This window comes from Chiroxiphia lanceolata, chromosome 7 (assembly GCF_009829145.1).
Source record: "Chiroxiphia lanceolata isolate bChiLan1 chromosome 7, bChiLan1.pri, whole genome shotgun sequence".
Classification (NCBI taxonomy): Eukaryota; Metazoa; Chordata; class Aves; order Passeriformes; family Pipridae; genus Chiroxiphia; species Chiroxiphia lanceolata.
In genome coordinates this window covers 25034611-25054158 of record NC_045643.1, presented here as the reverse complement: position 1 = coordinate 25054158, position 19548 = coordinate 25034611, and the positions used below count along the sequence as shown (strand labels likewise).

General features: G+C 42.8%; 1 protein-coding gene across 5 annotated transcripts; it reads left to right on the top strand.

The window, feature by feature from the left end:
- Positions 1-12: 12 nt before the first annotated feature.
- On the top strand, positions 13-16987 carry TMEM169 (transmembrane protein 169). Of its 5 annotated transcripts, XM_032692710.1 has the most exons (6): positions 13-153; positions 717-818; positions 2724-2894; positions 11170-11605; positions 13072-13360; positions 13477-13641. In XM_032692710.1, exons 4-6 carry the CDS (start codon positions 11302-11304, stop codon positions 13613-13615), a joined length of 732 nt encoding a protein of 243 aa, XP_032548601.1. In that variant the 5' UTR covers positions 13-153; positions 717-818; positions 2724-2894; positions 11170-11301; the 3' UTR covers positions 13616-13641. The 5 variants fall into 5 exon arrangements, with proteins under 5 accessions (XP_032548601.1, XP_032548599.1, XP_032548598.1 ...); XM_032692708.1 differs by lacking the exon at positions 2724-2894 and having other exon boundaries at positions 15-153; positions 13072-16987; XM_032692707.1 differs by lacking the exons at positions 717-818; positions 2724-2894 and having other exon boundaries at positions 15-153; positions 13072-16987.
- The last annotated feature ends 2561 nt before the right edge of the window (positions 16988-19548 follow it).

The following is a 19548-nucleotide window of genomic DNA, read 5'->3' as shown; positions in this document are numbered from 1 at the left end:
TCCCTCCCTCCCTCCCTCACACCGCCCCCGCCGAGTGACGCGCGGCCCCGCCCGCCCGGGGCTCAGCGCCGGGGACGGCGGCGGCGGCGGAGCGGCGGCACCAGCGCTGTCGGCGGTGCCCGGAGTCCTGCGGCGCAGCTCCGCGGGCGGCAGGTAAGGGCGGGCGGCTGTGCGGGGTCGGGAACACCCAGGTCCGACCCTGGCCCCGCGGGAGAGACACCGCTCAGCGCTGGGGAGGGGTCGGTGCCGCCGCTGGCGCCCCGGGGTCTCCGCTGCAGCGAGCGCCCACTTGCCCCCACCCGCGGTCGGGTTGCCGTGTTTTTCTGCACCGCTCCGGGTCACCTTCCCCATGGACGCGGGCAGGCAGCCTCAGGATCAGCGGGAGCGGAGACCCGGCCGGGGGAATGCCCACGGAGTGTCACAGGGCTCAGGCAAAGGTGCTGGTGTGCGCCGGCCGCGGACCCGCGGGCGGGGAATGCTCTCTCCGCACCCTGAAGGCTGGGGGTGTAGCGTTTACCATGTCCCCAGTATAGTCGTTTTGGGCTAAGATGCCTTTGTGTGCACACCCCACCCTACCCCCCCCCCCCCCCCCCCCCCGCCCCAGAAATCGGCCTAACTAAGCACAATATTAATTGCTCAGTTGACACAGAGAACAGCCAACATTATTTTCCTTTCTATCCTACAGTGAAGTGACAGAGCATCTTTGTCCATTGCAGGTGATTTTAACCAGCGCTGATGTGCCCAGCAGCGTGTGTGTGCATGTTCAGTGTCTTTCCAGGCATCTCCTCTGTCCTTTTCAATAGAAGAGATGTTTGAAAGTATGTCTCAATTTTGTCTCGTTATTTTTGCCTTAGGCGAGCTGGCTAATATGAGAAGACAGTGAGAATTTTTTTTTAAAAAAGACACATATAAGTAAAGTGGGAGAATCACTGAGTCTGTTGTGGTTTTACTTTCCCAAAACATGTCTGAGGTTTAATACTTTAATTCTGAGACAATTTTAGGATAACATCTTTATTCTGAAGTTCAGTGGTTTTCAACAGATGCTGTATATCCTTCTTTAAAGTGTAGGGAAGAGAAGGCATAGAGAAGTTAACAGTATGTCCAGGCTCATTCAGCAAAGGGTGGCAAGACAGAAGTGGATTTCTGCATGGTGGCTTAGGCCAGTGAGACAACTGTTAGACAAAATTGCCTTTTTTGGGTGAGTTAATGTTTGTAGAATCCTTTAATGTTTTAAAGCACTCCACTTTCTGGAGGCAAAACGTGAAGCACTGTGAGTGACACTGCAAAAAAAAAAAAAAAAAATTACCCTCCTTTAATTATCTTCCACAATCTGAGACTTCACAGATCCCTATTAACTGTCTCTGGCTGCCCTACATATCTCAGGCAGGCTGTATCAGAGTGATCATTAATTAATCCCAGGGAGAAGCACTCATCTGTGCTAGTGAATTAGATCTTCATATTCCAACCTGCCTGCCATCCCGACTGAGCTGCAGGGCTCTAAAGGAAATCTAGGGAGCCTCTATGCTCACGTGACCTCCTTGATTTCACTGTTCTTCCCAGAAAGCACTATTAAATGATTTTTTTTTTCCCTATCAGGATATATTGCTTGGTTTCTGGAATTTCTCGATAGATGCAGAAATACAATAAATAAGGGGCTGAACAGTTAAGATTCTGTTAAGATTCTCTTAGTGATAGGTGGGAGGTAAAAGGGGAGAGGTATATAGACTGGAGAGGAAGGAGAGAAAAGGAGACATCCATTCCTTGGCCATCAATGGAGGGTAGCCCCTTCTGGTACAAAATCTATCCACAAAGAAAATAGAGCTGAGGTAACCAGTGCTCACGGACATTTTCAGCAAGGCAGTGGGTTCTATTCACTGTTGTGTGGGTTGCCTTTGAACCAAGGATTCAAACTGTACCTTTGTGTGACTCGATTTTACTCCAGGGCTTGAAATTCGAAATTATTTAAGATGAAAGGGAGAAAATCTTATTAACTAAAATCAATTTTAATCTTCTCATATGCTTGTTCTTTCTTAATCACAAAGGAATGTTAATTTTATTGGTAGCACTAAAACATGTTGGTCTGTCACTACATGCAGCCATAGTGGTAAATTAGTAAGCAGAAGGCTCTTACATACTTATGTTACCCTATAAACTTAATGTTCAGATTCTGAATTTTTATGTGTTAGAAAATAGTGTCTAATTAGACAGCTTATTTTTTATTTATTTTTTCAGTATATGTCAGCTTGAATTTGGAAGAAAATAAATCTGCATTTAAAGCCTCGGAGTCATAATTTTCATTTTTTGAAGTTAACTATCTGAATTTTTTTGCCTTGGTATATCTATCACTTTAAACATTCAAAAATCAAAATGACACATTTAGGAAAAAGAATTAATCTGTAGTTTTTTCCAGTTGTCACCTCCTTTGGAGTTGTGGGATATCATTCTTGAACATTTACTTTTTTATTTATATATTGAAGAGGAAAAACTAGATTTCCTGTTTTTGTATCTTGGCTTTGAATGAACTAGTTCAATTTGTTGAGATGAATAGGAAACTCTGCATTTTCAGAAAAGGCTACTTTTGTCCAAAGCTGATGTGCTTTGCCAGCCTATGGCTCAGCTATTCAGCTGATGACATCTGCCAGTCCAGAACTCTGTCATGCTTTAAAAATCCTGGCACTGATATGTACTGCCTTAATAATTCCTTGTATCATGCTATCCTTCAGGGTGTCTGTGCCCTCCTATAGCTTGTAATCCTTTTTGGCAAGGGGGAAGGTCTCTCAGTTGTTAAATACCAACCTGATGTGAGAAAACAGATGGCTCCAAACAGGAGAGAAACCTCCACAGGATCCAAACCCCAGGAGAGGTATCCCTGGGGTCAGCAATCTGACAAGGAGGTGAGAGGAGAAGAGATTTAATGAAAAGCATCTTAGTGCCAGAAACAAAATTTTAATGTCAGAGACCATTTCTGACAGAGGGTTTTTGCAAAAAAAACATGGTTGCACTGCAGCAGCCTCTGCTTTTGCAGACCCTACACTTATGTGTGCCCCAGGTTCATATCTTCTCCCGGGATTCCAAACTACACAAAGTATAACAACAATAATTTCTTCCTTCCCCATACCTATTACAAGAAATGCCTGGATTTAGCCGAGACCAAATGAAAACCAGTGTGAGTTTCAGTGTCTTTACCTCTCTGGACCTTTCAGTGGGATTATGCAATAGGCCTCTTTGGAGATCCCTGATACTTTCACCTCCTGTACATTCTCTCCTGAGACTGTTTCCTTTCATCATTTCTCTCCAGCAAGTGAGAGCCTTTCTCTTTAGTGGCCTCTGGTTTCCATGTCAGAACAGCCTCCTGGTCAGCCCCAGCTGATGTTCAGGCTCTCTGGTCAATTAATCTCTTTAGGGACTTCCTCTCTGGAAAGGTACTTTACTCTCAGCCGTATCTTGGGGGATTTCAGTCTAATTAGGAGATAATCAGGATTTTACAGCCTTTCATCATTACCCCTAGGAATTTCATTCCAGTGATTAAAAAAAATGCAGGAGATACCAAGAAAGACATCCCACTCGAAGCAGAGTTCATAGTGTTACAGGATGTAGAATATCAGCATCAAACAGTTTGAAACAGGTATGTTGACAGATTTTATGAATAATCACACACCCTGCTAATACCATACTAATGATACTAAATGATTCACTTGTCTACAATTCAAAGTGCTGCATTTTTAATATCCTGGCATCGTGGATCTCTATCTGCACTTGTATCCAGTCTCAAGTCCCCTGAGCCAAGTAATTCCTGCTGCTGGAGATACTGTCTAAATACCTTAGATTATATTTACTGTGCAATGCATTAAACAATCCTGAATCACTCCCAGGGGAATCTTCCAGTTCTCTCTCTGTGCAGTTGTGCTCTCCAGCAACTCCTGGGCTGCAGCCAGGTGTTACTCTGAGAAAGTTCTGATTTGAAGCCCCCAAATATCTTGCTTAAATAAGAACCACAGGATGTATCTTGGTCTCAGTATTTTTCAGATAATCCTTTCCAGACTGGATTTACAATTGACTGTGCTCTCCATTAGGCTGTATGACTGCAACTGCTTCCTCTCTAATTGCAAGTATTTCGATGTGTGGTCTCCTCATTTTGTCTGAGTAAAGCACTGGGGTGCTTGATCTTGCCAGCACAGAGCAGGGCAAGAAAGGCGACTGAGACAGTCAGGGATCTTCTGAGTAGTTAGGAAGGAAAAAGAGCTTGAGGTGGCAACAAGGGTCCTTGTTTTTAATTATTGTAAAGGTCAGACAATAGTCCAGCATGCATTAAAACGTCCTCTTGAGAGCAGTGCGTGATGGAGGTCTGAGATGGAGGTCACCTGCCAGCCAAGTCTGTAGCAGATCTGCATCAGCACAAGTGTGTCACACCCACCACTGGTTCTTCATGGCTTTGGAGGCTTCAAGCACAGCAACTGCCGGTGTTTTTTACTTGAACGTACGTGTGTGTATACACTGTGTAGAAGGTATTTCCTCTGCACTCTGGTAAGGGAGGTGAGGAGCTCAAAACTCCATTTTCATGTGCTACATGCTTGCTCTGTTGTTACTGTTTTCTAGGCATCTGCTTGGATGCCTAGAGGGGGAGGAGGCACACCTCCAGTAAGTTTCTAGTACATCTTCCAATCCCAAATGAGGACACATTGGGTATTATACCAATAAAAATAGATGCTACACATGATCCCAGCTTAAAGGCACTGCTGTGGAGGCAGGATATTGGACTAAAATTGGTGAGATTGACTTTGTTCAGCTGTTCCTATGGTATGGTGTAATCCAACAGTGATTTAGTTGATTGGGTAGGCATTACAATCAGCACCTGATGTTTCGAGGTGCAAGATGGCCTGTTTTGGCAAATGCAGAACTGAGGGTAGAGCAGGGGAAGAGAGAAAGCATCTCCACTTTATGGTTGAGATGTTTTTCCCTACAAGATTTAAGGACTTCTGTTGTGTTTATTCAAGATTCATATCTAAATGCTTGGTCTGCTTTGAAGATTTCAAACCAACTTCCATTTCCAAGTCATGCTGCTTTGAAAGCCTTGGTTCTCTTTAAAGGCTAATGTGTACATGCCATTCCTTGACATTTTTAGCATTGTATAATAAAGAAACAGATATAATCCATGTGGAGGCACTGGAAAGCTTTGTGTCCTTTGTCTCAATTTTTCTTTCTTCTAGCAGTCTGGACAAAAAAGTGGGAAGACAAAGGCAAGACAGCACTTCAGGCTTTTGCTCTAAGAGAAGGTAGACCAGTACAGTTTGAGGATTTAAAAAAAGGAATCGATTAGGCATTTCATATAATATAAAATAAAAATGCTCAGCTATTCTTTTATGGTATCTTCCAGTCTTCAGTAATAAGTGATCTACACAGCAATTATTATTCTGTGACATTTGGAAAAGTTATGGAACAGTAGAGGAAAATAAAAAGAACTGATTCATATAACATATACTCTGTAAAATGTCCTTGACTTTTAAAAAAATCCTTTGAAAATGTCATTCAGAAACAATGTAGTGATACTTTGGAATGCCTCTCTCCACTACTTTTTTTTTTTTTTTTTTGTATTTTGACTGTATCTGTAGAATATTGTCAGCAAGCATTTGGTTGTCTTATGGAAGGATGGAAGGGAGAGCAGGGGGCCTGAGCAACCCAGCATGGCCCAGGGAGCCAGCAAGCCCTTAATCCACACCCAAGCAGGTCTAGTCTTGCTGCAGCCTCAGTGATGGTCGACCAGCTGAGTTGGCCAATGCAGGTCTGGCTCACAGTGCCAGCAGGATAGGTCCAGTAGCTGCTCAGCAGTGTGGTGCCCCCTGGCACTAATGCCACCTGTCTACAGGCAGGAGCCATGTGCCAATGATAAAGTGGAAGGACTGGGCAAACTTGGGTCTTTTGGTGCTTGTCTGCAGAAGGTGTGTTTCTTCCCCACAGTTCCCTTTGCTTTTAGCTTGAGCTTTTAGTACCCTCTGCTCCTGAGGGGAAGGCATGAAGCAGAAGGGAACTCCATTAGCAAACACCTATAAAATTTTTGGTGACATGAGTCATCTTACTGTGTTATCCCCTCTGCTCAGGTGCTTAGTGCCGTTCTCTGCTTTTGGCCATCCAGCTTGAAGTCTGCTCCTGCTAAGATGCACACCCAGACCGTGGTCATTTTTCTTGTCTCTCTCTCCGAGACATGAAAGTGCTTTGAACTCTATAGATTGAGCAGGGAGGGAAAGATAAGTGTGATCTATGAACTTTGCCATTTGCTTTCTTTTACCTTGCTGGGGTGGCAGAGATGGATGTTTCTCTTTGTCCCTCTTGCTGTTATATACAGACACTTAATGCAGCCTCAAAATGGGCCACTGCCAGGAGGGGTAGTTTTTCCTCCCTTGCTTAGACATTCTTTCCTCTAGAAGGAGCTGCACAGTGAACCTGATGAGGGAATCCATCTGGCTAAAAATAACATTATTTTCTGTGAGATAAATCCCCCTGTCAAGCGCGCCACAAGCTGCACAGACCCTAGTACTGATAGGGAGGGGCTGTTCTTGCCTTACCTTCTAGTATGTCATTCATCCCAGCCTTGAGTGTTTGCTAGATTCAAGTAACTGTGCAATCTAGTTTGAGCTATTTCACTGTGAAATAAAGAGAATACAGGCATCTTCTGTTTCAGCAGGTGAAGATGAATATGTGAAAGAAAATATGGAGTCATTTAGGTATTTAAAACAGATCCAAAGCTGTTGAGGGAGCCCAACCATTTGGCTTTTTCTCTACATAAGGTCTGAATTAAATGTGTTTTCTTACACAGGTCTTGCACATGTTTTTATTGGGTCTGGGGCTGCATTTCTGCGTTAGACCAATGCACTTTGTCATAACACGATTGACTGGTGACAGACAGATCTGTACTGAACAGCTGGATGCATCTAATACCATCTATTTTTCATGTGTACAATCTGCCAGCAGATAACCCCTTTAAAAATTACTAGGGATCGGAAAAGATCTTTTTGGGTAACATGCATACTCAAAAACATACACACACATGCAGAAAATCAGGGGCAGGCTTGGGTGGAGATAGGATTGGGGATGCAGTGGTTATGGAGTAAAAGCAGCAAGCAAAGGAAGATCCAGGGCTGGGAAGCGCTCTCTCTCTCGAGGTGTGTCGCGGGGGTAAATTTCCCTTTATCTTTTTCCCATCCTGCATAACTCACAGTAGTTCTAAAGCACAGGTTGTTTTTTGTTTCTGCAGACAACCCCTGCATGATGTGAGTGAAGATACAGTGCCAGTTCTTCTTATGTGTTGTACATTTTATGTGACTATAAAAATAAAAATTGATGTTCCCTGCTGCTTACCGTCTACATTTTTTCCTCTCCTGTCTGCTTTGAGCAGTCATAAAAAGGTTACTTGTGCTGTAGCAGGGATTTAAGATCAAGGATTTTATTAGCTTGCAGGAAGGCTCTTCCTTCCTTTCTGCATTCAAACTGGATAATTTCTCTTCTGTTAGCAGCAGGATCAAGCCCTGAAAACCAATGGAAGAAGCTTCCTTTGACCTAAATGGTGCAAGGCCAAGCTTTTAGGCTCCTGTTTTGTGTGTCAAAGACTATTACTGTCAGGGGAAGCATAAGTAGCAGTAGCTTTCCTGCATAGTAACAGAAGATTCTGCTTCTAAAAATTCCTCTACAGAGTGTTTTTGCAGAGCTGCCTCCCCAGGGTTCTCCATCTGTTTTTGTATGGAGATTAATAATAAATTGTTTGGCTAATAAACTGCTTCCTGCTATCTCTGAAATGTGACCATTTCTTTCCCTTCCCTCCCATGGACAGTTATTAGATTCCTGTCTGTCCCTGTTCTCCCACATGGGACACATCACCAATGTGAGATGCTCAGCAATTGTCATGCTGCAGCTCCACAGCAAGGCTTTTAAGTGGTGCAGATTTTGGTGTGTGGCTGAAAGAACTGGTGCTGTGGACAGCCATGTAGTGCTGAGGGCTGGCCTTGTTCTTAGAGGTTATAAAGAAAAGAAAGAGAGAAAAATTAAGCTTTTAACTACGCTACTGTGATTTCTGCAAGAGCCCTTTTCTTGTCTGCAGCTACAGAGAAAATATTCCAAGGAAACATGGGACTGGAGCTTGAGTCTGTTTGACTCCCAGCACTGCTGCAGGATGTGGGGCTGCTGGTGGTATTTCAAAGTGCTGTGTTCAGAAGGTCTGGACCAGCTGGCAGAGGGTATTCCAGCTGCTTCATTGGGAAACAGATGAGAAAAAAATAAACATGATGTGAAAACAGGCATAAGATCAAGAAGGATCTTTGTGATCTACCATCTGACTGCTCCCTAATACAAACCAGAGGACTTCACCACACTAACACCTCTTCTGGTCAAGTACAGGTGACCAAACTGCTGCCAAGATAGCCACTCCAGATTCAGAAGTTCCCAGTGATGGTATATCAACCATCGAGTGACATATATCAAGTGACACCTACCCACTTTGTTAAAACACCTACCTAATATCTGCCCTGTATTTGCATCTTGTGGCTTTTTATCTTGCTGCATACTCGCCTGCTGGATCAGAGGGATCTCCTTTATGTTTTTATTTTTGATGTAGACAGATTGACATTAGATTTTACCTTCTTGTGCCTTGAACAGAATAATCTGGGCTCCTTCGCTTCCTTATCCCAAGGGCTCTGACTCAGCCACAGGAACAGTGCTTCTTAGGGGCTTGTCCCCCATTGCCCATTCCCTCTCCTTTTATCAGCAAGACAAGAAACTGAGCTGCCACCCTTTGATAGTCCTGGTTGTAATTCACAGTGGGGGTAGCTGCTATAGTGGGGGTGGGAATGTCAGGCATAACAAAATAACTTGGGGATCATAGGCATCTTCTGATCATTAATCATCATTCTGCCTGACTGGTGAGCACAAGAACAGGACTCAGATTTCCAGTGCCAGAGATTTCTGTGACACAGTCAAAAGTAACATAACCTTACTCCTCCTTGCATAGCCAAGGCTGACACAGTCCTTTAGGCTTTGGCACCACACTGAAGACTGATGTCATCTTATCATCTGCTGGGAGTTTAAGCAAGGCCACAGCTGGATCAACTTGAAGAAAAAAAGAAGCCCAACCACAAATCTTTGCCTGTAGCTTTGTGTTATTTTTAAATGTTACTTGCAAGTCATCCCTTTCTCAAGTTAGTAGGTACTGAGCTTGGAACTACAGCCAGGAACTTTGGGAATCCAATCCCCAATCAACTTCTGCGACTCCAGGCTTTTAGTAGATTATTCCAGCAGTGATGCTTTTGGTTTCTCTGTGTTTCCAGGCCTGTTTTCATCACTTCTGGGAACAGAATCTCACTGTTGCTCCAGGGACTCATTAGGCTCAGTCAGGTGATTTTAGGATTTCATAGATGCAAAACATGAAGTTTTACTGATGATTTTCAGAGAAAAACATTAGATCATATTGTACCTCCTGGATGAATGTACTACAAAGAGTGAGTTTATGCCATAGCATAAATTCATTCCATTTACCGATGAAGGCATTTTTAAAAAAACCCGAATAAAAGCTTACATGAATTTCTGTTTTCCAGTATGTCTGCTAATTCAGGCATACATTTTTGCATGGCAGGTGAGATGGCAATCTAAACAGCCCTCCTGCAGAGCTAACAAAGACATTCTCTGCCCAGTGATCTAGAAGGAGTCTGATTTCTGGGGTATGCTGACTCTTGGGGATTTTTTTAATTCCATTTTATGTGTCTTCTGATCACCAGGGAAGATTTATTTTCTATAATGCCAAAAAATAATCTGAATTGTTGAGTTCTTCAAAGCCCCATAGAGCCAACTGGTCACATTCTTAGGTGTTAAAGTGATACAATTAGAAGTTTTGTGTGTGGGAGATGTGCGTAAGTGTGAGTGTACGAGACATGAATGGTTGACCTAAAGTTCTGCACAAAATTTCAAAACAGACCAGCAAAATCTTAGATCTGTGGGAAGACCAGGACTATATTGCCAAATATAAAAATGCTTGACTTTTTTTATAGCATCTGTTCAAGTAAAACAATTTCCCCGTCACTGTGGGGAGTACAAATTATGATAACTGTGTTTCTTAGTTTCCTGTTAAAGAGATGACTCAGTTACTAGGTAGAAGCTTAATTGTTGGTCACGTGCATTCTTTTAAATACAAATGTTCAACAGAGCTCTTCAGAGCTGTTAAAGCATTATTCAGTGTATTCAGATTTGTACCTAAATACTTCATGAATACTTGACACAGTCAGTTTCCTAAATGTTATGAAATCTGAGAACCATTAATCCTGTGTCTTCCATATTCATGGAGCAGGATTTGTCTGCCTTGATGCATGTTTAATTATGTGGCTTTTACTTAGGCAGCTTTCCCATAGATAACAGTTTCACTTGGTATTACTGTTAATTTTACTTGAATGAGGAGCAAAAAATGGAGCCCTCATATTTGTACAAAGATTTGTGAAGATTTGTGTTGTTTTCCCTGCACAATCAGGAGACTGCTGTGGTTCCCAATTCCCTCCCTAGCAAAGTCATCTTAATAATAATTTTGCTTTAAATCCACTATATGTACTGTATTTTTCCAAGTTTGGCAACACTAAATATTGCTAAATTGTTACGGTTTGAAACATCACTCATTTTGACATAATTTGATTAATTTTTGTAATATCCTTGCAAATGTCAGTAAATCAGAAGATGCTCAAAATGAGAAAGGCTGGAACCAATATAGCTGTTGTAATGCTGGACAAGTGCAATGTTCCTGTTGCAGTTGTCTCTAATCTGGTCCCTTAAATTGCTTAACTTCCTTTTTAGTCCTTTATCTCATTTGGACCAAAACTGTTGTCTTCTGTTTGTTTCCAGCATTGCAGAGGAATGTTAAATTCATCCAGCAAGCTGTGCTTGTTTACTTCCTTCTTATAAATGTTAATACTGTTTCCTTTTCCAGTAGCTTTGGTTCGTTATATTTAAAATTGGACGCTGAGAATCAAAATTAGATTAGATACCACAAAAATTCTATGCAGTAGAATTGATGTTCAGGACAGTAGTAGAGATCTTCAGATGACATTTAAACCAGTTGGAAGTAACCTTTTTTAGGAAAATACTGCCAATTTTTTTCTGCTTGGTAAGAAAAAGACTCTTTTTCAGACTTCTCTCTCATTTTAGGCTGGGAATGGAGTGCATGGATGTCAGCAGTGGGACATTTTACCAAAACAAAGCATCCATGGAACCGTTGTCTAATCAATGACTTGTAAGTGCAGGAATTGGTGCTGTTAGATTGGAAACAGGTGCTACAAGATGCCAAGTGAAGTGCTTGAGAGCAGCAGCAGGATGGAGGAAACAGTGCAGAAAGACAGCAAGTCTGGAGGCCAGAGCCCTCGCTCTGGCACAATGAAAAGGGCTGTGGCAACCACCGTCACCTTTGATGGGGAAGCCACTATGGACCGGAGGAAAAAGAAGAAAAAAGAGTCCCGTCCCGAGTCAATAATAGTGTATCGATCAGAGAGTGACAATAAGGTGGAAGAAGAACAGGCGGATGAAGAAGGAGGGGAGAGGAGCTCTGAGGAAGGCTCCAAGTTCCTGGGTCAGTCTATGGCAGATGGTATGTATTCCTGGGAACACCCACTTCCCGTACACTTTTTTTGGTGACAGCTTGCTTTAAGGTCAAATGGAAGTGACAGGGGGACGAACCCTCTCCAACACTGCAGGCAAAGGGAGTCTGAGTTCATAAATGAAAATGCTCTGAAACAAAAAGCACTACAGGCTGATTGGGGATATCTCCCACAGTTCTTTGCAGCGTTTGGTTGTTGCCACACTCTTAGTTTTCAATGTGTGTGCTGGTTGGAGTTGATCCAGAAAAATGCTGTGCATGCTTTAAACAAATGATTCTGAGATCAAGCCGCTGTCCATGGCTGAACAACTGCCTGTTAAGTGAAGGTATGGAAGCAGATGGATTTAGTGGCTCTACCTCTGATAGGGATTTTTACTTATTATCTAGGATTTGCTTTTTGTTTGCATACTCTCAGCACAGCTTCCTCTTGAAGAGTAATTATTTGGCAAGGTCATCATGGGGCACTTTGGAACCCCATTTCACTTCTGATGTCTGTCCTGGTCACCCTTGCAGGGAAGAAGGGAAGAATTGTGAAAGGCAAAGCCTATGGCTAATACTTTTGTGAGTCACCAGTGCAGGCTGAGAGGGACTTAAATGTGAATGCAAGTTCCTGGTCCATCAGATGCACTAGATTCCCCCTTGATCCCAACCCCTATCCTCATGACTTATCTGCTGCCTTCCTTTTGTGGACCACTTCAAACTGCTCAGCCTGTTTTTAAGAGTTTCTTAGTCAAGCTAATCAGAATTAAAACCAGGAGGAGACACATTTTATCCCCATGGAAGAGTTTATGGCTAGTATCACTACAGGGGCCATCCTGTACCGATGTCACTTGAAAACTAAGGCAGTCTGTTTGTAACTTCAACACATATACCATCACTATTCTGCTTATGGATCTCTTAAAATGCAAATATAATTATATGACAGTTTGTCAGTTTTTTCCAAACGTCAAAAATTAATTTGAATTGAGATACAGTGCAAATGTAAAGTGAAATATTAGCTATCCAAGTGTGGATGTACTTATCCCAGAACAAGAATCTCAGTCACATTTATCTAATTCATCCCAAGTGTCCATGCTGTTCAGGAATAAATCCATGAGGGAAACAGAGAAAACGGGCATATGATTTTTAGTTCAGTTACTCTGTCTCATCTCATTCTCATATATTCCTACAGCATTTTCCCTTCACATATTGTCTCTAGTGGAGATGCTGGAGTCTTCTCCCTTGTGATTTCTATCATCTGGAATTCCTGTCTTCTCCCTCATTAGCTCTTCTTCCATTTCTCTCCGTGATAGTTTTTTTCATACTGCATTGCTTCTTGCCTTCCATCTTTTTTTATTTTATTTTAATTATAACTCCATATGCACATATCCAAATTGTCTTTGGGGTGTTTGAGGATTTACACAAAGTACTTCATACAGAAAATAAATCTAATGTAGATGAGTTTATCTGTGTTGTAGGTGTCTGGAACATGCCTTTAGACAGCCGATATGTCACCCTGACTGGAACAATCACCAGGGGAAAGAAGAAGGGTCAGATGGTGGACATCCATGTCACACTGACAGACAAAGAGCTGCAGGAACTGGCTAAGTCAAAGGAACCTCCTAAAGAGGACGTACCTGAGAAGAAGAAGAAATGTGATGTTGGGTTGGACAGAGGACCCCACATTGTCCTCTGGACCATCATCTGCCTCCCCATCATTTTTGTAGTGTCCTTCGTGGTTTCATTCTACTACGGAACCATTACATGGTACAACATCTTCTTGGTGTACAATGAAGAGAGGACCTTCTGGCACAAAATCACCTTTTGTCCCTTTTTGATTATCTTCTACCCAATTATAATTATGGTTGTTTCTTTTTCCCTAGGCCTGTATTCAGCTGTGGCCCAGGTAGCATGGTCCTTTGGGTACTGGTGGCGTGCTGTCAGGGATATGGAGAAGGGCTTCTGTGGCTGGCTCTGCAGCAAGCTGGGCTTGGAAGATTGTTCTCCATACAGCATTGTTGAGCTGCTAGATTCTGACAATATCTCAGGTAGTCTCTCTGGCAAGAGCTCTGCACAGGGTGTTGAAACCTCAGCAGTCTGAGCCTTTGTCCAGGATGACTATTTTGGTCATATGCGAGTCGATTTCACCTGGAAAATAACACACTGATTTTTTTTCAAATATATGTATATATTTAAACACAAGCTTAATGAATAAAATATTGGGCTGGGAGTGCTCTTTAAATATCACAGAATGCAGGAATGCTAGCTTCATGTGCTCTGGGTGGGGAGATCCAAGGATTTGTCATCTCTTGTGGCTAATTACAGCTTCTGGGAATGGTAAGAAAATCCAGGTCTGCAGGGCTCAGGCTGTTTGTGGAGTGGCAGAGATACATGATGCAAAGTCTGCTTCTGTCACATTAGACTTTGCTTTTCAGAAATAAGGCATAACAGTGACCCACTGACCCAGAAAAGAAGTCTCTCTTCAGGGGATGAACTTCAGGAGGTAGGAATCCATTCAGAGGTGAAGGCTAAATTGCAAAATGTGTGGTGTTCCTGCAGTTTTCCTAGAAAGGGTGCTTTTCTAGTCCTTCCAACAAGTGCAGCTAACTTAGGTAGACTGACTGCTTAGACAGTAGTCAGAATTTGACAAACAGACCACTGGAATAGTTATGCCCAGCCTCTCACTGGGAGAGGAAAGCAGAGCTGCCAGCAATGGCCTGTGAGCTCTATGCTGACCTGAAACACCCCCATCACACAAAGAAAGAGCAGGGCTTGCTTTGTAAGGCAACACGTGGGGACCTGATGAGCCTGTCACCAAGCACCTTGAGGTAGCTGTAGGTGCATAGATGGGTGCTTGGGACACACCTGCATTTGATCTCTTGGTAGGTGCACTGCTAGGAAGGATTGAGCTGTGGGAGTCATACACAATGTGCAGTGCAAACAGTTGCATTATAGGGAAGAAACACCTGCTCTGAGGAAGGGTGATCAGTTTGCATCTCACTGCAATGCAGGTGCAGACAGGTAGCATCTGGATTTAGGGAGGTGGAGTTGAAGGTACTTGGGATGGGAAGGTGTCAGTGAAACAAGTAATTCTGGTTTTCAAGTTGCTCTTATGGGAGAGCATCAGATCTCCCCTTTCAGAATGGGAGCCTTTCAGAGCCTATGTCTATTAGTGCCTCAGCTCTGGAAATCTGTGTCCACTTCTCCCCTCCCCCCCTTCCTGGTTAATTATATGGAAGAGCAATGGATCATACATCCTTCCCCCCTCAAGTCTCATTTTCATAATTAGTTTCCCTTCGTTTGGGACTTTGCATGTCATGGTGGGCTCCCTGACCAGGCTGATGTGGCCACTAGGAACTGGAGAAATTTTGTCTCTTTAAAAAAACAGCTAGCAGAAAAGTTCTTTTTTCCTGCATTGACTGTTGGGGTTTGGGCCTATGAAGGACATGAGAAAAATAAAAGAGAGTTTTAATGGATTCTGATGGGCACTGAGTTACACATGTGAAACATGATTAATTTTCTGAGTGCTGTAGTTCACGTGGTGCTGCTAGAAAGTCTGTCTGAGCCCCAACCCAGAGGAGCCCACCATTTGCATGTGTGTAGGTAGGTAAGTCGTGGTGTGCAATCTGTCAGCTGCACAGTCACTCATGTCTGTGTAGATGTTTCACTTCCCCAGTCTCCCTCCCAGATGGGGAGCTGCTCTAGTTTTAGGATGGTAAAAAGAAGCATTCAAAGCTGGATTTCACAGAAACTAATGCTTTGTGTTGCATTTTAAGGATGACCTCAAGACTACACTGACTGTCTGTCCTGGTTAGAACATCTGGGAACCAGTGATGTATAAACAAGTCCATCCAATCCTCTAGGCCTGACACTGAGAAATAAGTAGTTCCTGCTGCATCCTTGGTCCCTGAGAGGCACGGTCAAAAGAGCCTCTTAGCACTGGCTGGAGGATTAACAGTGTGAATAGTGTATAAACCCAATATCAAGGGCAGGCTTGGCCCTACACTTTATTGACAAAGCAGAGGTGCTCCCTGGCACAGGTACAGCCAGGCTGTGTTTGCTTCTTCCTGCTTTCAGTTTTTACTGGTGAAGACTTTCAAGGCAGTGACCAACTTCCAGAAAAAAAAAAAAATTAAAAAAAATAGACTCCAACCTGTGAGACAATGTCAGGTAGTTCAGTGGGGTTCAAAGAGGCTGACAATTGCCTGGGACTGGTTCAAGCAGTGAAATGCCTTTCACAGGTCTGTCCCCAACAGGTAGGTTGATACGCCTCTGAATTAGCTGAGGACAAGTCATGCCAGTGCTGGCAATCTGTAGTGAGCCAGTGCATCCACTCTGCTTAATAGTGTTCCACATGGAAATCACAGGCTCCCACATGGCTGGAGGGTGGGAAGAAGTGATTCTTAACAAGCATTAAGGAGAAGGAAGGTCCACTGGCAAGCATTCTCACACTTTGCCTGAAGGGACATTGCTGGCATGAAAGGAGTGGATTGTGTATCTTGGCCCCCACATGCAGCAAACAAGTTTGAGGAAAGGATGGCTGGCAAGTGTGCATTGCTGCGAAGGGAGAAAACCCAATTCAGCTGTCACTGACAAACAGCAGCTGTTCAAGGCTGCACGAAAGGCTGGGGTCAGTTGCACAAAGAGCCTTTAGCTTACAGAGGGCTTGAATGATAAATACTAGCTCATTACAGAATACAGCCATGTGAAATGTCTGCTGAGCTGCAGGATTTGCTTTCAGGATTGCAAATAGCCCGCTGGAGTGGAGAAAAAAACAGATCTATGCCTCTTACTGCTATGTAGACACCAAGGAGTGTCAGAGGAGTCATAGTACCCTCCCTCTGCCATGGCAGCTGTGCTTCTGGGTTTGGAGGTCACCTGTTGGGGGATATACTGGGACAATCCACAGTGTGTTTTCTACTTGTTTATACTTAACCAAGCTTGCCTTGGCTCCTGCTAAAGTCAAGGTGTGCCACTGATTTTAGTGTGGGCTATTTTAAGCTTGGGGTTAGTTCTGGTGCTATTTGTAGAAGTTTAATTCAGACTTTTCCCCAAACAACTCTGGATAGCTCTCTCTCTTGCCCATTATCCTCTTGTAGCAGTTTGCCTGCTGCAAAATATATAATCATTATCAATTATTGTAATAGAAAAAAGCACAAGTTTTTGTCTCGTTCTACCTGCTTTCAGAAACTCACAAGTCATTTCTGCTTATGTGCCACTGTCCAACTGCAGGGAATTCCAGTTATTCTGATTGTTGAGTGTGTTTCTGGCTGCTCTAGTCTGGATTTTTTTTTAAGTAAAGATAATGTGTGTTTGCTGATTGTTATTTTTAATTGCATTTCCTTTTCCCATCCTTGCTGGCCTGGGTGGAGAATAAAGATGTATGTGGCTTTACAAGAGTGTTGCTCTCATGCTTCTGCTTGAATTTGTGTTAAAAACAGTGTTGTGGGATGAACACAGTCATTCTATGCTGATAATTGATTATAATTAATTACATTTGAAGATCAACTTTAAAGTGTGTCTGAAATGGGTCTCAGTTCTACCTCTTGTTAACCAGTACTTGTCCAGAATTGTCATAGCTTTTGGTTCTGGGTTCTTAGATTTTATTTCATAGTGCACAAATGAAAACTTTTGATTTAATTTCACTCGTTGGGTGTCCGTTTAGCTTTAGCCACAAGGATCTACAGGGAGGGACACAATTCTATACCAAAATAGGAAGTACTTTTAACTCTACAAATGTGCTCTGTGTGTCTTGGAGCTGCTATTTACAGCTGTGTTGGAAAGATTTTCTTACAAGCCCTGAGTACTTCAGGTGTATCTCTGATCAGCCAAAGGAGAATCCACCAGTAGAGTTCTCCAAGGTGTGAAAATACTAAATGCCACCCTCAGTGCTCTCCCTGATTACAGTTCTACCCTCCTGCTAGCACAGGAAGAACACTTATTTGAAATCTTCTTTCTTCTAAGGAGGTGACATGAGTCTTTGCAAAACCCAAATGAAATTCCTAGCTGAAGGCTAGCACAGCTTCAGCGTAACAGTTCTTTGAGCCAAAACGCTACCTGCAGGTGATTTCCTCAAACTGGCAGTGCCATGTCCAATGCAACAGCTGGAAATAGCAAGAAGATGCTTTAGGTTTTATACTTGCTGCAAACACTGCCAAGGGAACAGAATTTCCTGTATGGCAGATGTTGAGGTCTTTCCACCTCCAGTGAAAAACATAGTGAAGGACACTTGGCTTCCTGGTGTGACAGGATCCACAATTAGTCCCTTGAATTCATCCTTGTAATCCCGCATGACAGTGCTTTGAATCCTAAGGCCGGGATCCTGCAATTCCTCCAAGATTATCAGCAGAGGCTGCTCCATGGATCCATGTAACCACCCCCATGGGTACCTTCTAGAAGCTGCAACCACTAGTTATGAAAAGCCACTCCAGTGCTCTTCCACACTGAAGCATGCAATTACACTAGCATTACAGAGAGAGAATAAGGATGCACAGCCCACATTCCTACACTGCGATGGACACAATTTTGTTCAAAATTTATGCAGGCTCTTTTTATCCTAGACTGTGAATCATCTGTGGGACCAGTGCCCTTCCTGCTTCTTTCCAAACACTTGGCAACGTGGAGTCAGTTGGATTAATATGTTTTCATTTCTGAGTAGATTAGTCCATGCACATTTTTTCCCTGCATGGAAACGAGAACTCACAAAAAAAAGAGAGAGAGGCTGATGCAAATTCAGGGGGCTAATCCACTTGGAAATACAACTTTTCAATCAATTTGGTGAATTAGAAGGGACATCGTGTTTGCTTGTCTTAACTACTAAAGCATGATTTCTCTCCAACTTAATGATGAGAGAGGGCTTGTGGTTGTGTGTTTGACCCAGGTAAATTGCCAGGGGGTTCAAAAAGCCTCCTAAACATCTTTTCACATAATAGGTGAAGTGTGACTGCATTGCAAACAAGCAGCCCATAGAAACAAGGCTTGAGGCTCTCTTGTGTATCCCCCTTGGTCACCGAGTTCCATTAAGTTTAAGTTTTCCTAATTTCATGTCATTACACGGTAGCTGAAGTCTGTCAGAATGCATTAAAATAAAGAGAATGTCTGAGTCAGGCCAACAATGCATTTTTCCTCATGTTGAAAAAGTGCCCTTGCTTTTAATGTGCTAAAACATAACCCTGTGTCCCCAAAATACAGCAGCTAAGATCCATTGTGGTTTGCATCCATTGAAATTAGATATGCAGTGGATGAATTTGACCTGGAGCCCTTTAAGATACAGAACTTAAATGTGATCTCCCTGTCTTAGAGCTCCTTTTCCCAACCATTTCTTCCAGCTGGAAATTTAACTTTGCAAGATAAAAAGGAGTAAACTACTGAATTTGATAGTATGTTCTGCCTGCAAATAGGATAAAAACCCACCTCCCAGGCAACATGTTCCCTCAGGCCTTGGTTTATTACAAGTTCCTCCATCAGCGATGTATATTAAGGCCAATATATTTGAAGGTGCCTTTGACTATCTTTATTTGTAAGCTATGAGCTTTCTGCTCCTACAGTGATAAGGTAAGGAAATCAATTATTTCTACTACAAAATAACAGCAAACTGACTCACTGGGATATAACACAAATACAGTTTAATTTATTCTAGCCTGATTATCTGACTCACCTGCAGTTGTGATTTGAACAACCACAAATATCATAAATAAACTGAATGGCTTTTACAGTGTCAGTGCTGGGCATGAATCCAACAGCTCCTGGGATAGTTAGCCTAAGGAGAGTATGCCTTTTATTCAGTCTTTCTTTCTAAAATACATTACTTGTCCTAAAGTATGGAAGTGTCATCTTATAACGATATACCTAAATATATTTGTAACAAGATGCCCTTATAATTACAGGCAATTACTAGAATATCATTCCATCATAATGGAGATTTTCCTTAACACTTTAACCATGCCAAAGTTGCA

Coding starts and splice junctions, on each gene's coding strand:
- TMEM169 (XM_032692707.1), top strand. CDS start 11,302: ATGCCAAGTGAAGTGCTTGAGAGCAGCAGCAGGATGGAGGAAACAGTG. Junction 11,606..13,071: donor GGGTCAGTCTATGGCAGATG/GTATGTATTCCT, acceptor TCTGTGTTGTAG/GTGTCTGGAACATGCCTTTA.